Source organism: Canis lupus, chromosome 25 (assembly GCF_003254725.2).
Source record: "Canis lupus dingo isolate Sandy chromosome 25, ASM325472v2, whole genome shotgun sequence".
Classification (NCBI taxonomy): Eukaryota; Metazoa; Chordata; class Mammalia; order Carnivora; family Canidae; genus Canis; species Canis lupus.
Window position 1 is genome coordinate 42,170,686 of NC_064267.1, and position 19,210 is coordinate 42,189,895.

At 40.1% G+C, this 19,210-nt stretch overlaps 1 protein-coding gene across 26 annotated transcripts in view; it reads right to left on the reverse strand.

Moving 5' to 3' along the window:
- Positions 1-2,655: 2,655 nt before the first annotated feature.
- The window catches only part of TRIP12 (thyroid hormone receptor interactor 12), a 147,086-nt gene continuing 130,531 nt past the window's right edge, over positions 2,656-19,210 (reverse strand). For all 26 annotated transcript variants that reach the window (XM_049101348.1, XM_049101357.1, XM_049101355.1 and 23 more), the window contains 8 exons: positions 13,388-13,502; positions 12,709-12,863; positions 11,483-11,647; positions 8,391-8,555; positions 6,887-7,000; positions 4,912-5,006; positions 3,859-3,962; positions 2,656-3,200 (listed from right to left, as the gene is read on the reverse strand). In XM_049101348.1, the coding sequence (XP_048957305.1) occupies positions 3,004-3,200; positions 3,859-3,962; positions 4,912-5,006; positions 6,887-7,000; positions 8,391-8,555; positions 11,483-11,647; positions 12,709-12,863; positions 13,388-13,502 (1,110 nt within the window). In that variant the 3' untranslated portion in view covers positions 2,656-3,003. The remainder of the gene's footprint in view (positions 3,201-3,858; positions 3,963-4,911; positions 5,007-6,886; positions 7,001-8,390; positions 8,556-11,482; positions 11,648-12,708; positions 12,864-13,387; positions 13,503-19,210) is intronic.

The following is a 19,210-nucleotide window of genomic DNA, read 5'->3' on the forward strand; positions in this document are numbered from 1 at the left end:
CTGGCCTCTCTGCACAGGACACCCCGGGGCTGGCACTCCGGACCAGGAGGGGGCTGGTCATGGTCAGTCAGCTGCCCCACACCTCCTCAGTCCTGTACCCCAAGTACTGGGAACAGCCTAATGGCAGGTAAGAGGGGCTTCAGGGAAATGACCTTCTTTCTAGAATGCTTAAGTCAAAGAAAGTTCTCTGTCACTACAAACACAGGAACCAGAGCCGAAGCACAGGAAGAGAGAAGTCCATATCCTTACAGTGAGTGGCTGTGTGAACGTTTTCTGCTGGGTTGGGCTAAGGCATCTGGAACTCTCTCCAGGTCTGTTCCTGATCAGACCTAGAACTCACAATTCACTTTCTGGAGGGGCTGGGAGGAGGGGATTACATTGAACTACCTCTTCCTTCCTTCTTAGAGTGAAGTAGTTAAAAAAATGTTCTCCTATACAAAGCAGATCGGAGCAGTAACCGTCTAAATGACACCGCCACACGGTGTTAGTGGTGACTAATGTCTGACTCCATCTCAGGAAAAATTAAAGGACAGCAAAAGCTCAGTTGCTACCCAACCGTCTAGGTGTAAAGCATACTCAGAAATCAGTGCTTGTTGGTCGGATTACTAAGCAAAAAAATTTTAAGGCAAAACTGGAGTAGCAAATGAAGTACATACTTTCTTCCCTAACGATGCAAGATTAAGGCCTCTGCAGAGAGAGATTGCTTTAAAATGGCAAGAGTCTACTTGCCCCCTAATTAACAAAGGGTCCCGTACACTGAGGAGTAAGCTAACGGCTAAAAAGCACTTAGACAGGTGAACTACTGACTTTGAAACAATCAACCTCCAGTTGGATTCAAAACCATCAAACATACTGGTTCATGTGGAAAATGAACGAGGCCAAATCGGCCAGGGCCACAATATGAATAAAATGTCAGATACAGGTATTTTTAGTATGAAACATTGCTTTGTTTATACATGTCTAAATTTTAACAATAGAACCCTTAAAAAAAATGAGGAACAAAATGCTATGTTCACACAAAAATCTTTGTGCTTAGTCTGTAAAAAAGTTATCAGAACAGTTTAAACAAATCCACTCATCCCGTAACACAAAAGTCACTTGATTACACTGCTCGGCTCCTATGCTGTGTCGGAACCGCAGAAACACAACTCCCTTTTCTTGGGTTTCACGGTGAAGCTGCCCACTTGCCAGAGCCTCTCCAAGGATCGGGGGAGGCGCCCCCGAGCCCCCTGAGCTCCTCCGACAGAGGGGGGAATCACTGCCCACGTTCTCCGTGAGGAGGGGGATGGGGGATGCTCCTTATAAGGCCATTGAAGTGTAAAATGACAAAATCATCTAAATAAAACAAGCCGCTCTGCCGCTCTTCCGCAGAGGGATGGGAAACAAAGGGATTTCTACACCAATTAGGTACTATTTTGGAACAGTCTGTAAAACAAAAGAATTGATTTCTCAAAGTTCAATTAAAAAAAAACAAAACAAAAACCAAAAAACACAATTAGCTCATGTCTCATTTCCAAAAAGATGCATTATGGAAATTCTCTCAAATTGATGCAACAGTCTTAACTTTGAACCTTAGGAAGGAAGGAAGGAAGGACTCTCCTCCCATTTTCTTTCCACATTTTATGTTCTTCAAGTCGCTATTATAAATTCTTTGAATGGCAAAATCAGCCGTGATGCAAATCACGGCGACGTGACCATTTGCTTGCACGGAGATCTACATCTACGCGATGGCAAGTTATGCATACGGCACAGAACTAAAAACAAAAAAGGTGAGGCAAACTTTTATTTATTTTCAGGTAAAAACATGAACCTGATGGATTATTGCAGATCTGAGAAACCAGCACATAAAACAGCCGGACAGAGCATTGCGTACAGGTGCTTTCATCGGTGCGGAGACAAAGTCTGAACTGTCTGGCCCAAGTCAGGCCTGGGAGGAGGAAGGGAAGGGGAGAGTGGGAGGGAGCAGACTAGGAACAAGAACTTAAAACAAGGACGAGGGAGGAAAAAAAAATCCTTTTACTCCAACAGGGGATGAAAACGGCTAATTTTGTTTAAAACCTTACATCGACGCAGAACGCTCTGGTCATAGGATATTAAACACCGGCCAGTCCAAGCCGTAGACTTTTTTATAACCTACACAAGAGAGAGGAATGAGCTCTCCTGGCCTCCAGTCCAGAGGCTGCTGTGGTCGCCAGAATCACCGCGTGAACGGTCCTAGTGCGTCACTGGGCAACGGCCAGCAATACCCGACGGCTCTATTAGAACTAACCTACGAGAAGAGTCTACCAAGCAACAGAGGCTGAATTCTATTGACAGTATATTTCAGTTCAATGGATTTTCAAATTATATCTTCATTTGAGAGAGAACATGGAACGACAGAAGCCCGTGGCTAATGAAAACGGAACCACCGTGAGTGCTGTATACAAAAACAAAAACAAACAAAAACAAAAAAAACAAAACAAAAAACCGTGTAGACTGCACACAGGACACGAATCAGGGAGGAGATCAGAGGCGAGTGAAGAGCACACAGAGCTAACCTACGAAACCGAACTGGTCGAAAACACGGGAGCTTGAATTTCTGTACGTATGTACAAGAGTTGTCTTTGGAGGAAACAAAACTGCAGACTTAGCTCGATGGATACACACAGCCCAGAATTAAACTGCACAGCGACATTTATTGTTTCAGCCTGGAAAAACATCCCTTTTTTTTTTAAATTTCACACAGCAAAGCAAGTTAAAAACTTCACTCATCAAATAAATGATAATTTAAACAAGAACTTGCTAAAGAAACCTCATCACAACAACGTTTTAGGGCCTGATCACTTTTAAGTCCATGGGGCCATTAATGAATATCAACCAAGTGTCTCTTGTATAATCTGCAAGCCGTTTTTCCTACAACAAGAAGGCGTAACATGTTTCCTTGACTCAGGTGATACATTTAGAAAAGAAATCATGATTTTTTTCTTTTGCTGTAACAGGCAGACACTGTAGTTCTCGTTGTGATCAGGAAAGATGGAATGACTGCTGCCCTTCTCTCGCTGCAATCAACAGTTTCTCACGCATGATGTCAATGCTCGAGTAGTCCGGCAACTTAAGGTAGTTCACACAAGTCATTACAGAGGGCAAGAAGTCGTCGGGGTTCTCCGTGGACTCGAAGGTCTTCCGGACAATTGTCAGAGGTGGATTCAGACTCCGGAAGCCTGATGAAAGGGGAAGGAAGAAAGACCAAGGAGCTCAGTATGTTTACAGGATGCATACAGCCAAGGCGGAGAACGTTCTCTTTCTTAACCAGGGGACAAGAATCAGTCTGGCGTCATGAACACGCCCTTCTCTCAGGAAACACACTGCTCTGCTGTGCCGCACGCACGGGGTGCTCTTACTGGCTTGGCAGCTAAACCTCCACAGTCCGTAAACGTTTTAGTGTATGGAATCTGCTATCTGCTGTATTTACCACAAAGAACCCTGGGGTTTAATGCGGAGGCAAACGGTTCCTTAGGCTTTCTGACTTTTCAGAGGACCCACTCAACTCCTATTAGGACTGACTCACTTCTGGGAAAGTAGACTTTATAAGGTATTCTCATCTAGGAGCCCGTAATGGACACATGGCCTGAGGATCTGAATTTTATCTAGAAAACTAACATCACGTGTTCGTTAACTAACCCACTTCAATGTGTTTTAAGACAATCCCTGTGAATTCCCTGGTGGCGATAGCTCTCATGTATCAGCAAACTGAAAATTCAGAAGCATTACGGTATCAGAATGACTACGAGGCACTATGAATCCAATACAGAGTACCAAGTGTCTGCCTGTCGGACACTCCCGCCCGCACGCCCCCCTACAGAACAAAGGCATACCCACCTCCAACAGGCAATCTTGGGCTACCTGTCACAAACTGGAGAAACAACCTCTGCTGCTCATTATCAAAACTACTGAGAATCTCAAACAAGAACTTCACAGCCCGACTACAACAGAAATAAATAACCACAATTATTTCTCATATTCAAATACAGTTTTGAACACCACACAAGGCAGACTCTCACAATAAGCTACAAACCACCAAATTTAAATGACTACCTATGAATTCACATTACAACGCACTCTGAAATCAAATTTGTTTCTGTTGTCACAGTGCGAATTCAAATGGAATGGTTACTGTACTAACAAATAAGACTTGTAGGGGATTATACAGACATCTCCCTTTCACTATACAGAAAAATGGGTAACGGGGTGAAATCTGTGTTCTCCCTCCATCCCGCCCCCCCCCACTCCCTGTCTATTTTTGCAAAAATGCTTGATAAAAGCAATCTTTGGATCCTAAGGTCTTAACAGAAATGTGGCCTAAATATCAGAAAGACTCCTTTAAAATAGGTAGATAAATTTAGGGTGCCTGGGTGGCTCAGTGGGTTTAATAAGCACCTGCCTTGGGCATAGGTCCTGGGATCAAGCCCCATGTTGGGCTTCCTGCTCGGGGGGGGGGGGGGGGGGGGGGGGCCTGCTTCTCCCTCTGTCCCTATGCCCCTCACTCATGCTTATGCTCACTCTTTCTCCCAAATAAATTATTTTATTTTATTTTTTTTAATTTTTTATTTATTTACGATAGTCACACACACACACACACACACAGAGAGAGAGAGAGAGAGAGAAAGAGAGAGAGGCAGGCAGAGACATAGGCAGAGGGAGAAGCAGGCTCCATGCACCGGAAGCCCGATGTGGGATTTGATCCCCGGTCTCCAGGATCGCGCCCCGAGCCAAAGGCAGGCGCTAAACCGCTGCGCCATCCAGGGATTCCAAATTTTTAAATTTTAAATTTAATAGGTAAACAAATTTTAAAATGTTTATAATGTGTGCATATACACACACACTGCCACATTCTTAGCTATAAAATGAAAAGCCAGCAGACCTACTACTTACCTGTCATGAGTATAACCGTGGTCCGGCCTGCAGCACTCCATCAGTGTCTTCGCATCCCACGTGTCTGCTTTACTGCCGCACAAGAGCTGATCCAGCTGTGTGTTTATACAACAGTAACAAGTTACTAAGACACGGCTGCGTAACTGAGTGACAACTCACAGGGCATGTAGTTTTGCATTATGCCAATAGGATATAGGCCTATGTGTACCAAATAAGAATATCCTTTTTAGCATCAAAAAAGTCTGCTTAGGACTTCTTTTTTTTTTAATATATATATATAAAGTGCTCCTCTACTATATTTATAAAAATCAATCTTCTCTTCATTTGCATTAATAGGTACACTGCCCATTTGCAGGACTGGGTCCAAGAGAGCCTTTTATCACAGACAAAAATGTCCCTGAGACAAACCCTTGGTTTAAGTTTTCCTAACTCTTCTCATGCCTCTAGAGGCTTTACCTTGATAATCTACTTCTATCCAGGGAGATTCCATAAATCCCATTTTCTAGAAATATGGGGGTATACAATAATAGAAGCGAAGACACAGAATAAGCTGGAGAGAGAAGCGGGAGAAGCTAAACAGACACAGCAAATGGGCAGCTTTCTCTCTGAGACACAGACAGTTGCCAGATGGCTAGCTGTGGCGGCACAGGGACCAAACTAGCTGTTACAGGGGAACATTAGAAAGCAAGAAGGGCTTGTGTCTCCTTGGACGATCTAACATCAGTTTCCAGTTAAACCATCGTTTCTCTGATAACTGCCCATCTTTGCAACGACTGCATACTTTGAGAAAATCCAATTCAGGGCTTATAGAATTTAGTATCTACCTCGTGTCCCTCACTGTCAGGTACTTTATGCATCCTGTTCAGTAAGGCAGAGATCATCTCAATTTTATGGATGAGGCCGCCGTCTAATCAGATACAACCACCTAGATAAGGTCAGACGGTTAAGTGCTGGGAACCAGAATTCAATTCCAGGAGCAACACCTGCTGCTTTCAATACCAGGTGACACTCAGTGCCTGCCAGTATCCCATACACGACCTGCTTCAATAAGTAGCAAACTGGAGTGGACATAAAAATTACAATGAAGATTAAAATGCTGAGTCACTCAGAGATATCTGGATTCAGCCAATAATAAGTGTGTATTCTAGTTACCACTCAAATAATAAACAAAAGGGATTCCAAACTGTCCCTTTCCATGCCATCTCACCACTAGGGAATGGTTGTTCAGATTCTTGCTGCACTTAAGATGGCTGGAGGACTGCACTTAAACTCATGTTCCCCCTTCTCAAAGGCATTTGCAAAAACTCTGTTAAAACTTCAAGGCCTGCCTCCAAACATTAAGCAATGTCTCACCTAATCCAGGAAGTTTAGGTTAGAAAAAAAAGTGGGGGATCCCTGGATGGCTCAGCAGTTTGGCGCCTGCCTTCAGCCCAGGTTGTGATCCTGGAGTCCTGGGATTGAGCCTCATATCGGGCTCCCTGCATGGGGCCTGCGTCTCCCTCTGCCTGTGTCTCTGCCTCTCTCTCTCTCTCTCTCCTCCTGTCTCTCATGAATAAATAAAATCTTAAAAAAAAAGAAAAAGAAAAAGAAAGTGTGCCTCCTCCCTGTCCCTGCCACTACTGTGGACTCAGGGCCCCCCATGCCAGCGACAGTACCGCAGACACCTGCAGCACATCCCCTGCTGGCCAGCATGCAGGGTCATGTGACAGGAGGCTGTCTGCTCACCAATCAACACCAACCCCACACCCTAACAGCTAAACTGTATTTAATATTTATATAACATGTTATTTATAATTAGTATTTAATACTCTTCTCTGCTCAGGAAATGGTCTTTATTTCCCAAACCTCCTCCCCCTTCCCCCAAGTTTTCCTGTTTGCAACAATCCTTGGCTATATGGCTTGGGGACAGCTCACTAGATAACTACAGAGACACACAAGGAGCAATGACCATTTCTTTTAGACACAAGCTACTCACTTCTTCCGGGTAGAAGTACTGAAGATGACTAAGTGGGAAGACGGATTCAAATCCATCTCTGAAGGAATCAAATTGCCTGGAAACGCCTTCATTTAGTGCCCAGAATATAACCAGCTGCAAAAAGAAAGATCTTTTAGAAACCATGAGAAGATTTCATATCTCCTTCTTATCCAATATGTGGCAAAGTACAGTGAAACATCCTTCCCGATCACTTAAAAACAAAACAACAACGAAAAACAAAATACAAGTTACAAGTCTCTAAAATAGCTCCCAGAAAACTACAGAGACCTCTCAGGTCAATTCTAACCAGGGGCCTGGTCAATAAGAAAACATAAGACAACAACAACAAACCGCTGGACATTTATATTTAGCGTGTTTTTAAAATTCATTTACGCAAAATCCCGATGGCACAGAATACCAGATGAGAAGCAGATAAGAGTTTCCCAAGAGGAAAAAATGTTATTAAGAAGCTCATGTTTCAAGATTCACAATTACCAACTGTTAAGTATTCTGATTTTTAATGTGAAATTTTTAGATCTAAATCCTGACAAAGTTCTTAGAAGCCAACCCTTCTGCAGTGCACCCTCATTTACAAAAAGGCCAACTACGGAAATGCAGTCACATGAAATTGAAAAGTAACAGAAAGCATCTGTTATTGGTCCAACATAATCTAGCCATCAACGACTTTGGCTAACCCACCGGGTTCAAGAAATAAGGACATATTCAGATAAAAATGAAAACCAAAACATAAGTGTTATTACAAATTATTTTCAGAGAACCTTAATCTGGATGTTAACTCATCATTTACCAGTTGGCTAAAAGGTCTGCTTTCTCAATGTGAGGAAAAGCAGGTAGTATGAGCACACAGTCCTCTGAATATTAAAGGAAGTGTGGATCAGTCACAGAAATGTTGGAAACCTCTGCTATCTATGCTCTTTCTCTACCAGGTAAAGAAACCAGAGCCATCATTTCTATATAAAATCCCACTGAAGGCTGCTGGAAAACCTAAGTCTGGGTGTAGATGGTATTCTATCTTGAACACAATGCTCTTTCCACTTGAGGTCAGAAATGAACCAAAAGAAAACTTTCCAAAAATAGTCAAGAATCACAAATTATCTGAAAGTCCTCACTACACCCAACAAACATGTGTGTGTGTGTTGTGTGAATTCTATCAAGTTAGCAACTCTGATAGACAAAATGCAGCTTAGTGAGAACACAAGCAATAGCTCCTTTTTACTGATTTCTTTTAAATGAAGACAGCAAATTTGAGGTCATATGAGATTTTGTGAACTATCTGACCTGTTCTCTCAAAAGCAGATGGAAGCTAAGGTCTAAAGAATTGGATGGGACACAGCCATTATGTGTCTCAAGACTCTCAGCTGAGCAGGAGAGGCAGCTTCCTAGGACAGGTGCTTTCTCTCCCCAGGAATAGTGCCAACAGGAAGTCTTGAGTTCCCACACCGGCCTTCCCCTTCCCTCCCTGAAAGGTGCCCCGGTTACGTACTCTTAGATACTCCTCTAAATTGTGGATGGTAACTGGTATATCCTTTCCTCCTTTCTTCAGTTCAATGTTGGGAAACCCTGGCAGCGTGAAATCCAATCCTAGATCTTCAACTGAGCAGCCATTCATAGTCAGGGTTTCTAATGCATATTGTAGACTCTCTTTGGTCTAAAAAAAGGGGGGAGGAAGGGATGTCAGGCACAGTCATTCAGTTGGTTCTGTGTTTATAAAACAAAAGCTATGCAAATACATTTTATGAGTTCCTTCCGCTCTTACAGTGTTTCTTTTTGTATCATCATCTACAAGTGAACAAGTCACATATCACAAAGGAAATAATCTTAAATACTTAAGAATCCAATTATTTTTATATAGGCACAAACAAGATCAGGAAGTGTTCCTTCAACATGAGATGTCTGTCAATTTGACCCTATTTCAAATCAGATTTCACAGAAAGTGATCATCACTTATGTGATGGTCAATTTAAGAGTGCCTATAGAGCCAGAAAAGCTTTTCCTAAATTCTATATTAATCTCAATGAATCCAATTATATACATAGTTAATTGCTATATAATTAATAATATTAGTTGATTAGTTAATTCCTTAGTTAGAAAACCATAAATACAAATAATGCACTATCTAAGGAACAGTAATTAACTTTTGTTCCCTACAAAGTCTAAAGAACACCCTGGAGATTCCTTATTCAATCCCATCAGGAGTAGCATAACAGATCTGTATCCACCTAATAATGCTGCAATGAAAAAGGTTCCTCAAGTCATACTCTGAATATAAAAGCAATTATTAGTCACTTTGTTAAATGCTTAAGAATACTAAAGGCTTATATAAATAGATACATACTCTTAGATTAGAAATCTAAGAACAACATGCAAAACTACAAATGGTACCCGAAAATTAAGGTATCTGGTATAGGAAAAAGCAGCGAAATCGCTTTCCAAATTGGAGATACCCCCGAATATGAAATTCCTAATGGCTCAACAGTCCAGGTGAAAGAAATTAGTCAATTAAACTAAAAACAACAAAACAAAAAACGAGGGAGTTTTGATTTTAAATTAGTAATTTTTAAAAAGGAAATGAAAGCCATTTAGGATTCCAGATAATTCAGATGCAGAAGAGGTAACAGCAGTAATATTAAGGAACAATCCTAATCTGTCCTCTTCTGTGTAAAAGCCCCGTTGAGGTCTTTTCCACCTCAAGTGAATGATTGGAAAACACCAGAAGGGAGGCCTTTCATTTTACATTTATAAAGACTAGGTGGTAATCATCACCATCTCTTGAATGTTCTCCGGCTGGGCTGCAAAGCACTCAAAATTGCCCCCTACCTCTTGCACAGACCACGGTGGTCACTGCTATCACTGCTATGCTCAGGCACAGTCTCTTCTCCTACAGCTACTTAAGAAACATCTTATTTATAAAGGTTTACATTATAAAATGCTATCGTTGATAGGAATCTAGAATATAGTGTCCCCCAGATGTTTAAAAGGAATTTGCTATTTATTTCTTCAGACCTTATATTAAATTGAAAACTAATAAGCTTTAGGCCATTTTCCATGTATCTGTTAAGAATTTAAACTATCAAGTTTGTTCCATCTGTATACTTTATAAACGATGCGGTGAGGTGCTCCAGAATACCACCATTCCCCATGTGCTGGGTGAAAACTGGTTAATACAGTAAAGCAGTTTCTGGAATGTGGTTTCTATGGTATGCATTTTTAGATTTTTAAATTGACAACAACAAAAATAAAGATTAGAATAAATCTCAAAAAAGAGTTGAGGAAAAGAACGGATGGAATATTGCAAAATCTCTAAGAGTGAAGGATCCAGAACAAACAGCCTGCATGTGAATTCTGCTCCCCTCCCACATTCTAGATATGTGACCTTGGCAGGTTACTCCACCTGTATCTCCCCTGGGTTTCTCACGAGCAAAAAGATGACTAACAGAAATATCTAAGTCTCTGAGGGGTGCTGTGAATTAAATGAATTAAGATACATATGTGGCACTTGGAACAGTGTCATGAATTTTACTCTTTCTTTCCTTCCTTTTTTGGGGCCATTATTTACCTAAGAGATGATTTCAAATTAAGATTGCATTGGTTTTTAAAATTTTCAAAGCTGCTAGGCATAAAATTGATTCTAAAAATCCTAAAACAATAGATCTTCAATAGATCTTCTAAAGATGTACTAACTTGGCCTCTTTTAAATGCCAATTTCACTATTTTAATAAACAAACTTATTTTTCCAAAAATCACCAATTAATAAGGAAGATAAAATTAATTCCCTTACAGAGAAATCTTCTTCTCCAGTAACAAGGCATTCTAAAACCCCCATCTCTGTACAACTCTTCTCCAGTCTCCAGTGTATCAGGAGATGGGACACTTTCCCTACAGAATCTCCTCTATTCTTATTTTACATAATTTATAAAATCAGAATTAATTTAACATTGGTTCATGTTGCCTGCCCAAATATAGCTCATTAAATCTATGCCACTGCTTTTTAAATAAAACCTTGTCCTCCTCTAATGTCTGACACGGAACTACTATTAATCTCCGACTGGGTCAAATAATTTTTAATCTGTTAATACTGTAATAAAAAAGCCTCAACAGGTGTTACCAAGAAATAGTACACCCACTGTGTGTGTACACCCACCATGACTTTTAAAACTATTTTCCTAAGATTGTTCTATAAACAAATGATGGACTGCTCCTAAGTTAAGCCACCTTTCTGGAAAGAATGTGTCCTGAGAATAATTTTTATTGATTCCAATGCTTACTAAAAAAAATTAAGTATGATCCAGTATCTGCCCAGATACATAATGCCCATCTAAAATTTAATAAATATGAGCCTTATGGGTTCAAGTCAGGAGTATATTTTATTAGTTAATCAAGCTGTTATTACAGGTCAACTTACCCAAGTGAAATCGTTTCAGTTATTCTAGTAAAAAAAAAGAAAATTAAACTCTTCTAAACTAAAACATTAATATAAAACAGTAATTGGTCAAATATAAACCACTTAACAAAGACCTCATCTTGCAATATTAAGAAACTGATCCACTTGACCATTCCCTCATCTTCTAAGCTTACCTGGGATTTATCTTGCTCAAGTCTTTTCTTCTGTCTGACAATGTCTTCTAGGTGATACACTGATCTGGCTACAACTGGGTCAATGTCAAACAAATCATGCGATGTCAGTGAAGTTTCTTGCCTTAGCATCCACTTATAAAAGGGTAAACCAAGGGGAAGGTCCACCTGCAAAAGAAAACACAAAATAGTCTAACCGTCACGCTAAGCTTCTAGAATTGTCTCAGTTCTATAACTGACATTTTAAGAGATCGTTATAAAGGTTAAGTAATCCAAACCCCCCTCTCCAAAAAAACATGTTTTGTAACTGTTTTTTTTCATTATACGCAACTATTCCCATTTAAACCCAATTTGGGGCCCTGATACTGTGAGAATTTTAGTTTACTGAAGAATCCTATTTAAGCAGACCTTGAAAAGGTTATCTTTAATGTTGGACATATATTCTCCATAAAGGCCTCCAAACTGAGACATGTTTATAGGAATCTTACTCTATTTGGGGCCAAGTAATTGAAATTCCACCGTAGTCTGTATTACTAAACATTTGAAAGAGGTTAAAAACAAGAACCACCTGAAACTGAAAACTTGTAACTTTTAAGATAACTCATTAACCACCCATTCTGCAGGCACAGCAAAAACGTCAGGTTGGAAACTTGACACTGAATGAAAGACAATGTCTTCTACAGACTGACCAAGTATCTCAGACAATGTGAGAAGAAGAAATGAAGAAAAGGCTAGAAACAGTCAAAGCTCTGTGAATACTTAGTTCACAGGTTATTTTCACTCTAGCATTCCAATGACAACTTACCGCAGTTGAGCTGCAGAAAGCTCAGGCTTTCCTAAATGAATTTAAAAATCTAGTAACATACTTTAAAACCACCCTTCACGTTGCCTGATTCTCTAAACCCTCGTTACTAAAGCAATGGTTCATAACAGCAATTTGGCATCACCTGGGGAGTTCGTATGAAAATGTGAAATCCTTACTGAGAAAAGCAGCAAACAAAAAAGGAAAAGAAAAGAAAAAAAGAAAGACGACAATGAAGACCGTGGATTCTTGGGCCTCATCCCTGAATCTCAGAATTAATTTTTTAAATAGAACCTGTTAAATTCATATACACATTAAAGTCTGTGAAGTACTATTTTAAAAATAAAGTACAGGGGATTCATATAGTTTTATAGAAAACTATACAAATACAAAAAAGTTGTAGACAACCAAATAATCTTAAACTTACCAATCTGAAATCCATGATAGCCTTGGCCATTAATTTTCCTAAGAAGCGAAACTTCATTTTAACCTTTGCGATATGGGCTGGCTTAGCTGTCCTACCAAAGGGAAGTGCAAACAGGCCCTGGAGGTTTTGAATATACTTGGTCCCTTCTTGGCTTCCTATAAAATGATCAAGTCATAAAACTTTAGATGCTATTTCCCAAAACAAAACAAAGCAAGACAAAACAAAATGTGGTAAACTAAGAACATTTAAGAAATTCAGAATTCTCAAAATCAGACAGACAGCTTCATGGGATGAAGCCCCCTAGAGCGGAAGGCTCTAATTTGATAAAAGAGAAAACAAAGGCTAAAAGGAATTAAAGGTCAGAGAGCATGGCCTTCTACTAGAAATTGTATCTATTTAGGGGGATCCCTGGGTGGCTCAGCAGTTTAGAGCCTGCCTTTGGCCCAGGGCATGAACCTGGAGTCCCGGGATCAAGTCCCACACATCAGGCTCCCTGCATGGAGCCTGCTTCTCCCTCTGCCTGTGACTCTGCCTCTCTCTCTGTCTCTCATGAATAAATAATTAAAATCTTTAAAAAAAAAGGGGGGGGGGGGAGAAAGAAATTATATCTATTTAATAAATTATAAAGGTCCTTTTTCCTGATCTGAAAAACACAAACTGACTTACAAATGAATATTACCTTTTGGATTGCTGAGAGTCACTTCTTCACCTCTCCAGAGACCCAAGTCAGCTCTCTGAAGTTCCTGAGATACAAGTGCATAAAACTCCAGTGTAGGCCCAAGACCTGTACCAACCTACAGGAGAAAAGAAGTAGAACAATTTCAAATTTCCAGAACTTTTGCTGCTTTTTTTTTTTTTTCCACAGGCCAACCTTTCTGCAGTGTGGATAACTAACAGCAACAGTTTATTTCATGCATCATTTCCCAGACTGTCCTGACTATATTCCTTCAGGATCGGTCACCTAGAACAAGAAAGCCACCCTTTATTACTCCCTAGGACCCTCACGTTTTCACTGTATGGTTCAGTACTGTTGTAGTGCTCTCACCCCCAGGGAGTAAAAGATGGCTTTGTCCCAGCATAGATCTTCTTCTTTGGGTGAGCTGTTAGCCTGAAACCAACTCAAATGTCATCTCTTCAGGAGACGCCTCCTTTTCTGCCAGTTGCTCTGCTCCTTTTTCTTTAGACTCCTATTTTCAGCTAAGTACTTTTCACATCACATAGCCGTAATTTTATTATGTGCTTGCATCTCTCACTGAAGGGTAGCTTTAATTCACCTTTGTACTCTCTTTAGTGTCCGGACACACAACAGGCTTTTAACAGGGGTTTGTTGAGGAATACAGGAATAAGGGAAGGTCAGACCCACGCTGGCACCCACCAGGCTAACTTAGCCTCGGAGAATTTGTCAGTGTTTCTCATGCCACACAGTGCCCTGGAAACTCCTGCGAGCTATATCAGCATGTATGCATGGAGATGGTTGAGTGTGTCCTGAGGAGTCTTGCTTGATAGGTCTGGTTTAGAGCCTGGCCGCTGGTATTTTTAAAACCAGCTTCAAAGTGATGGTACAGCCTCAAACGAAAACCCCTCCTCCGCGGGACAGAGCCTGTGTCTGTTTTCATAGCATAGTTATTCCTTCCTGTTCTATCCAAGTCCTACCAGCTCGGACCATAAATTAGATATGCAGCTAATGACCAGTTAATATCATAGTTTACAGGCACATCAAACCATAGTCCTGAGCAAGAGAACCAGAGTTCACGTGGAGATTATTTGCAAATAATGGGCATTATCATTATAATAGTTACCTTTAAAAAGTATCCCAATAGCTCAACAGATTAGATGCAATCCAACGAACATTTTGATCAAACTCTGCAAACCGTGATGTTATCAGGTTGGCTGTGATAACACCTGGGCCCACGCCCGTCCCTTTCTAAGTATTTCATAGCAGTAAATGGCATCTGCATTCACCCAGGGCTCCAACAAAACCCTGGCTTTTCTTCTTTTTTACTCCACACAGTCCAAGTAATCATAAACAAGCCCCCCTTCAAAATATATTCCATACTGGTTACCAGCATCATCATCCCTTATCTGGTCTATTTATTGCTAAAACCTCCCGCTTGGTCTCTATACCAGCGCTTGCGGCATTTCAGAGTCCAGCCTCAGTGCTGAGAGGATAACCATCTCACTCAAAGCAGAAGCTCAAGTTCTCACATGGCCTGCAGTCCTTTGTGACCCCTCCTATAGCTTGACTCCTACCTCTAGCCAGTCATTCTGGAAAGGGCCAGGACTCTGCCTCAGAGGTTTTGCTTCTCTGCTCTTTTCTTAGAAACTCCCTTCCCTAAATGGTAATGACTTGCCTCGGCTCAAATGTTCTCTTACATTACCTATCTCCTCCCCGCTTTGATCCATCTTATTTTGTTTTATTTTTCTTCATCATGCAGCCTAACATACATATATGCATAAGTACATGTACACTAACCTCTTCACACTAAAAAAATAAAAATAAACTAAAAATAAATTTTTAAAAATTGCTGTGTGATGGTAGGAATTTTTGTGTACCCTGTTCTCCACTGAATCCTGGGTACTGGAGGAGAGGAAAGGAGGGAAAGAGCTACCAAGAGAAAAGAAAAGCTGCAGTAATAACTGATTTCCACCAGATGGTGCCTTAGAGCCACTTAATTTTCTTCTCCCTTTAGGGTAATTACCACTAGGCCAAACACAAATCACAAATCACATCAGTCTAATTCCCTCATCCAAAGAAGGGACTAATATTTCCAAAGGTAAAACAGACTTAAAATATTAAGCGGCACGGGTATCACTGTAAACACATCACCACAGCAAATCTCTGTGAGGGTGGTTATGAGTAGGTCAAAGCTGCTCTGGCAATCCACCCAGCCAGGTATCTGTTCTACTCAGCCACTCCACTAGAAAGGTGGTAGGTACACTGGTTTTGCTCCATTTGTTTTTAAAGGAAAGAAAATTATAAAGCTTTAGAAATACACGTTTTGACAACTTGCTGGACCTCAAAACTTCAAAAAGTCTTTTTCTTTCAAAAGCTAACATACTAGTGCTTTCACATGACCGTGCTCTGCTGTTAATCATTATAACACCATGATGAGAAAGGCCCATTCCTTATGGCCCCGTTGAGGCCATCACTGAGAATGTTACATCATCTGCCCAGCTTTATGGTCAGTGACTGTTGGCGCCAGGCTCCACAGTCCACACTCCTAACCCTTCACCATCCCAGAGGGTGGTCATTTATATCCCCAGCTGATGCTGGGGCTTAAAGACTCTCTGAGCCCAAAGACTGGTTTGGGACTTCCCTGGCATAGCAATCACCCCTGTTCTAGATGGGTCCCCTTTTGATTTGGCATTTTGAGTTAGGATTCTTCTAGAGCTAGTCTGAAGTCTTCCTAATGACCACCTGCAGACTTGTATGGCTAAATCTGATTTATGACCTGAGGTCCTTTGTATATAAAAAGTCAGTACACTCCTCACAACCCTTATTCCCCCAATGAAATCAACTCCTGGATTCTTTTCCATAATCAGTAAGTAGGATCCAGCAATAAAAACTGTAAAATTAGGATTTCTGTATCAGTGACTGAATCCCGATGATCCTTCAAACACTCAATGTGATGCTATTCTGAATTTGTTTAGGTTGCACATGAGATGCAAATCTGAGCAGAGCCATGAAAGATGCAAGAGGGAAAGACAGACAGTCCTGGCAAGAAAAAAGTATGTTGGAGTAAAATATAAGAAGCAAAGTTAAACTCAGTAAAAGAAGTCAGCTGGAGCAGAGGTCTTGCAGTTTTAGAAGAGGAAATAGAAGCACGTAAACATCTAAAACATGGTTATCCTCTGAGCAAGAGGCATGATCAGTGTGGATTCAAAAGACCATCCCAATTGCTTATCCTAGCAGTCAAGGCCTCCACTCCACCTCCCTCTTTCCCACCACTTCCAGAGCAGTCACTCCCTTCTGCCACTCACCACCAAGCCCAATCCTTTGCTCAAGCCACAACCTTTGGGCCCCTAATCCTCCCACTCTCTTCCATCAAGGTCTAACTCTATGGTCCTGCCCACACACTCCAAGACAGTAGGACCTGTCTGAAAGCCTTGTTCACTTGACACCCATACCGCTCTTCAGCCACATTAATTTATACCTTTGTCCTACGACGTACCCCACAACTACACTGTAGTCCTTTGGCTATAGGAACTCTCGCCATAAACTAGATCCCTAGCACACTGTATTCTACTTCCCAGGTCATAACTACTTCAAGTTTTAATTTTGATGACTAAATACTCCCAAGTAACTTTTCAAAAGTCTTAATGAGAAGATGAAAATGCTTAAGAAAATGAACAAAAAAAAAAATCAATCATAATTAAAATTCCTTGGATAACTATACGTAATATTGCAGATTGTTTGAGGTTGTACTTTAACTCACATTTTATAGACGAAAAAACTGAGAGGCAGAGGGATTGGCTATTATAAATAAATAATCAGTATAATAGAAGGTTTGGGAATTTTAGGTAGGAGTTTCAAAAGTCCAAACATTCTTAAGTTTTGTCTTAAAAATATTTAGGGAAAAGAGGGAGGAAGGTATCCACAAGAGACTCAATATTTCATGGTTCAAATACAAAGAAAACCATTATTTGAATATTTTTGATGAACTGTTGTGGCTGTTTAAAAGTGCCTCAAAAGAAATAGATGACAAAAGTTAGAAAGGAAGCCAAGCTGTTTCTTTTTTTCCCCCACAACCCACACCCACACCAATTGTCTAACAACATAGGTTAGTGAACTATGCTCTGGCTCACTTCCTGTTTTTATACAATCTGCAAGCTAAGAGTGGTTCTTACAATTTCAATGGTTGAAAAATCCTGAATATCAACTCACCACATGTGAAAATTATATGAACTTCAAATTTCATTGACAATAAAATTTTGTTGGCACACGGCCAGGCTCATGTGTATTAGGTTTTGTCTATGGCCACTTTCATGCTTGTACAAAGGCAAAAATGGAGTGCTTTTGATGAAGACTGAATATTTACTATCTGGCCCTTTACAGAAGTTTCTCAAACCCGGGCTCTGCAATAATCTTAAATGATCTATTAAAAAGTTATTAGAACTAATATTTATGAACATCACAGAAAATAAGGTCAAGATACAAAAATCACCTGTATTTCTACAAAATAACAGCAACTGGAATATAAGTATAGTATCATTTTACACATCATAACAAAACACAAAACATGTAGGGAAAAATTTAAGAAAGTATGTGCATGAAAGACCTCTAGATTTAACTTAATGAAGTGATACTGAGAGAAATAAAAATACCTAAACAAATGGAAGTCTACATGATGTTTAAGAAGTCTAAGACTAGACACAACACATGTCAATTTTCTCTCAAACTGATCAAAGTTCAACACAATCCCAATCAATGTCCAGTGAGGTCTTCTGTGGACACTTACAAGCTGATTCTAAAATTTACATGGAAAACCCGGGCCTGAGAATAACCACAACAACTCTGACAAAGTAAAGCAAAATTGGAGGACTCATTACCTGACTTCACAATTAACTATAAAGATCTAGTAATCATGAGTATAGAGTAGCAAAGAACACAAAACCCAGGAATAGATCCAAATATTCATAATCGACTGTTTTCAAATAGGTGCCAAGGTCATTCAATATGGGACAAGTATATGCCTTTTCAAACAAAGGGTGCTGGATAAAAGAAATAGCCTATATTTAGGAAGAAAGAAAAAGAACCTTAACCTCTTACACTATATCTAAAAATTAACTAAAAATGGACCATAGACCAAAGTATGAGAGCTGAAACTATAAAAACACATGGGAGAAAATCTCTGAAAACCAAGGGTGAGGGAGAATTTCCTGGGATAAAAAAGCACAAACCAAAAAATAAAAATTGATAACTGGACTTCAACAAAATTAAAAACTTCTGCTCTTCCAAAGACATTTCATGAGGAAACTGAAAGATAAACCACAGAGTGGAAGAAAATGTTTGCACTCATCTCAAAGAGACCTTGTATCCAGAGTAATAAAAGAACTCAATCATAAAACCCAACACTGGAAAAGTAGACACTCCTCCAGAGAAGATATATGAATGGCCAGTGAAACAAATAGAAATGAAACTATTATTAATCATCAGAAAAATGCAAATACAACATAGTATGATACCACTTTAAGCCACCCCCAACCCCAAATTAAAAAGACCCAAGGGTTGGTGAGCATGGGACCCAATGGAAACTCACATGCTTCATCACTGCTGGGAATGGGAAATGGCAAAGCTACTTGGGAAACAGTTTGGTGTTTTTCATAAAGTCAAAACATATCTTACTAAAAATAAGTTTGCAATTCATCCCTGAAGAATTTACCTAAGAGAAATAAACACATATCTATACAAAGACTTGTACACAAAGGTTCACAGCAGCATTATTCATAAGTGTCAAAACTGGAAACTAAAGTGTGCATCATTTGGTGATGAAACATTTCC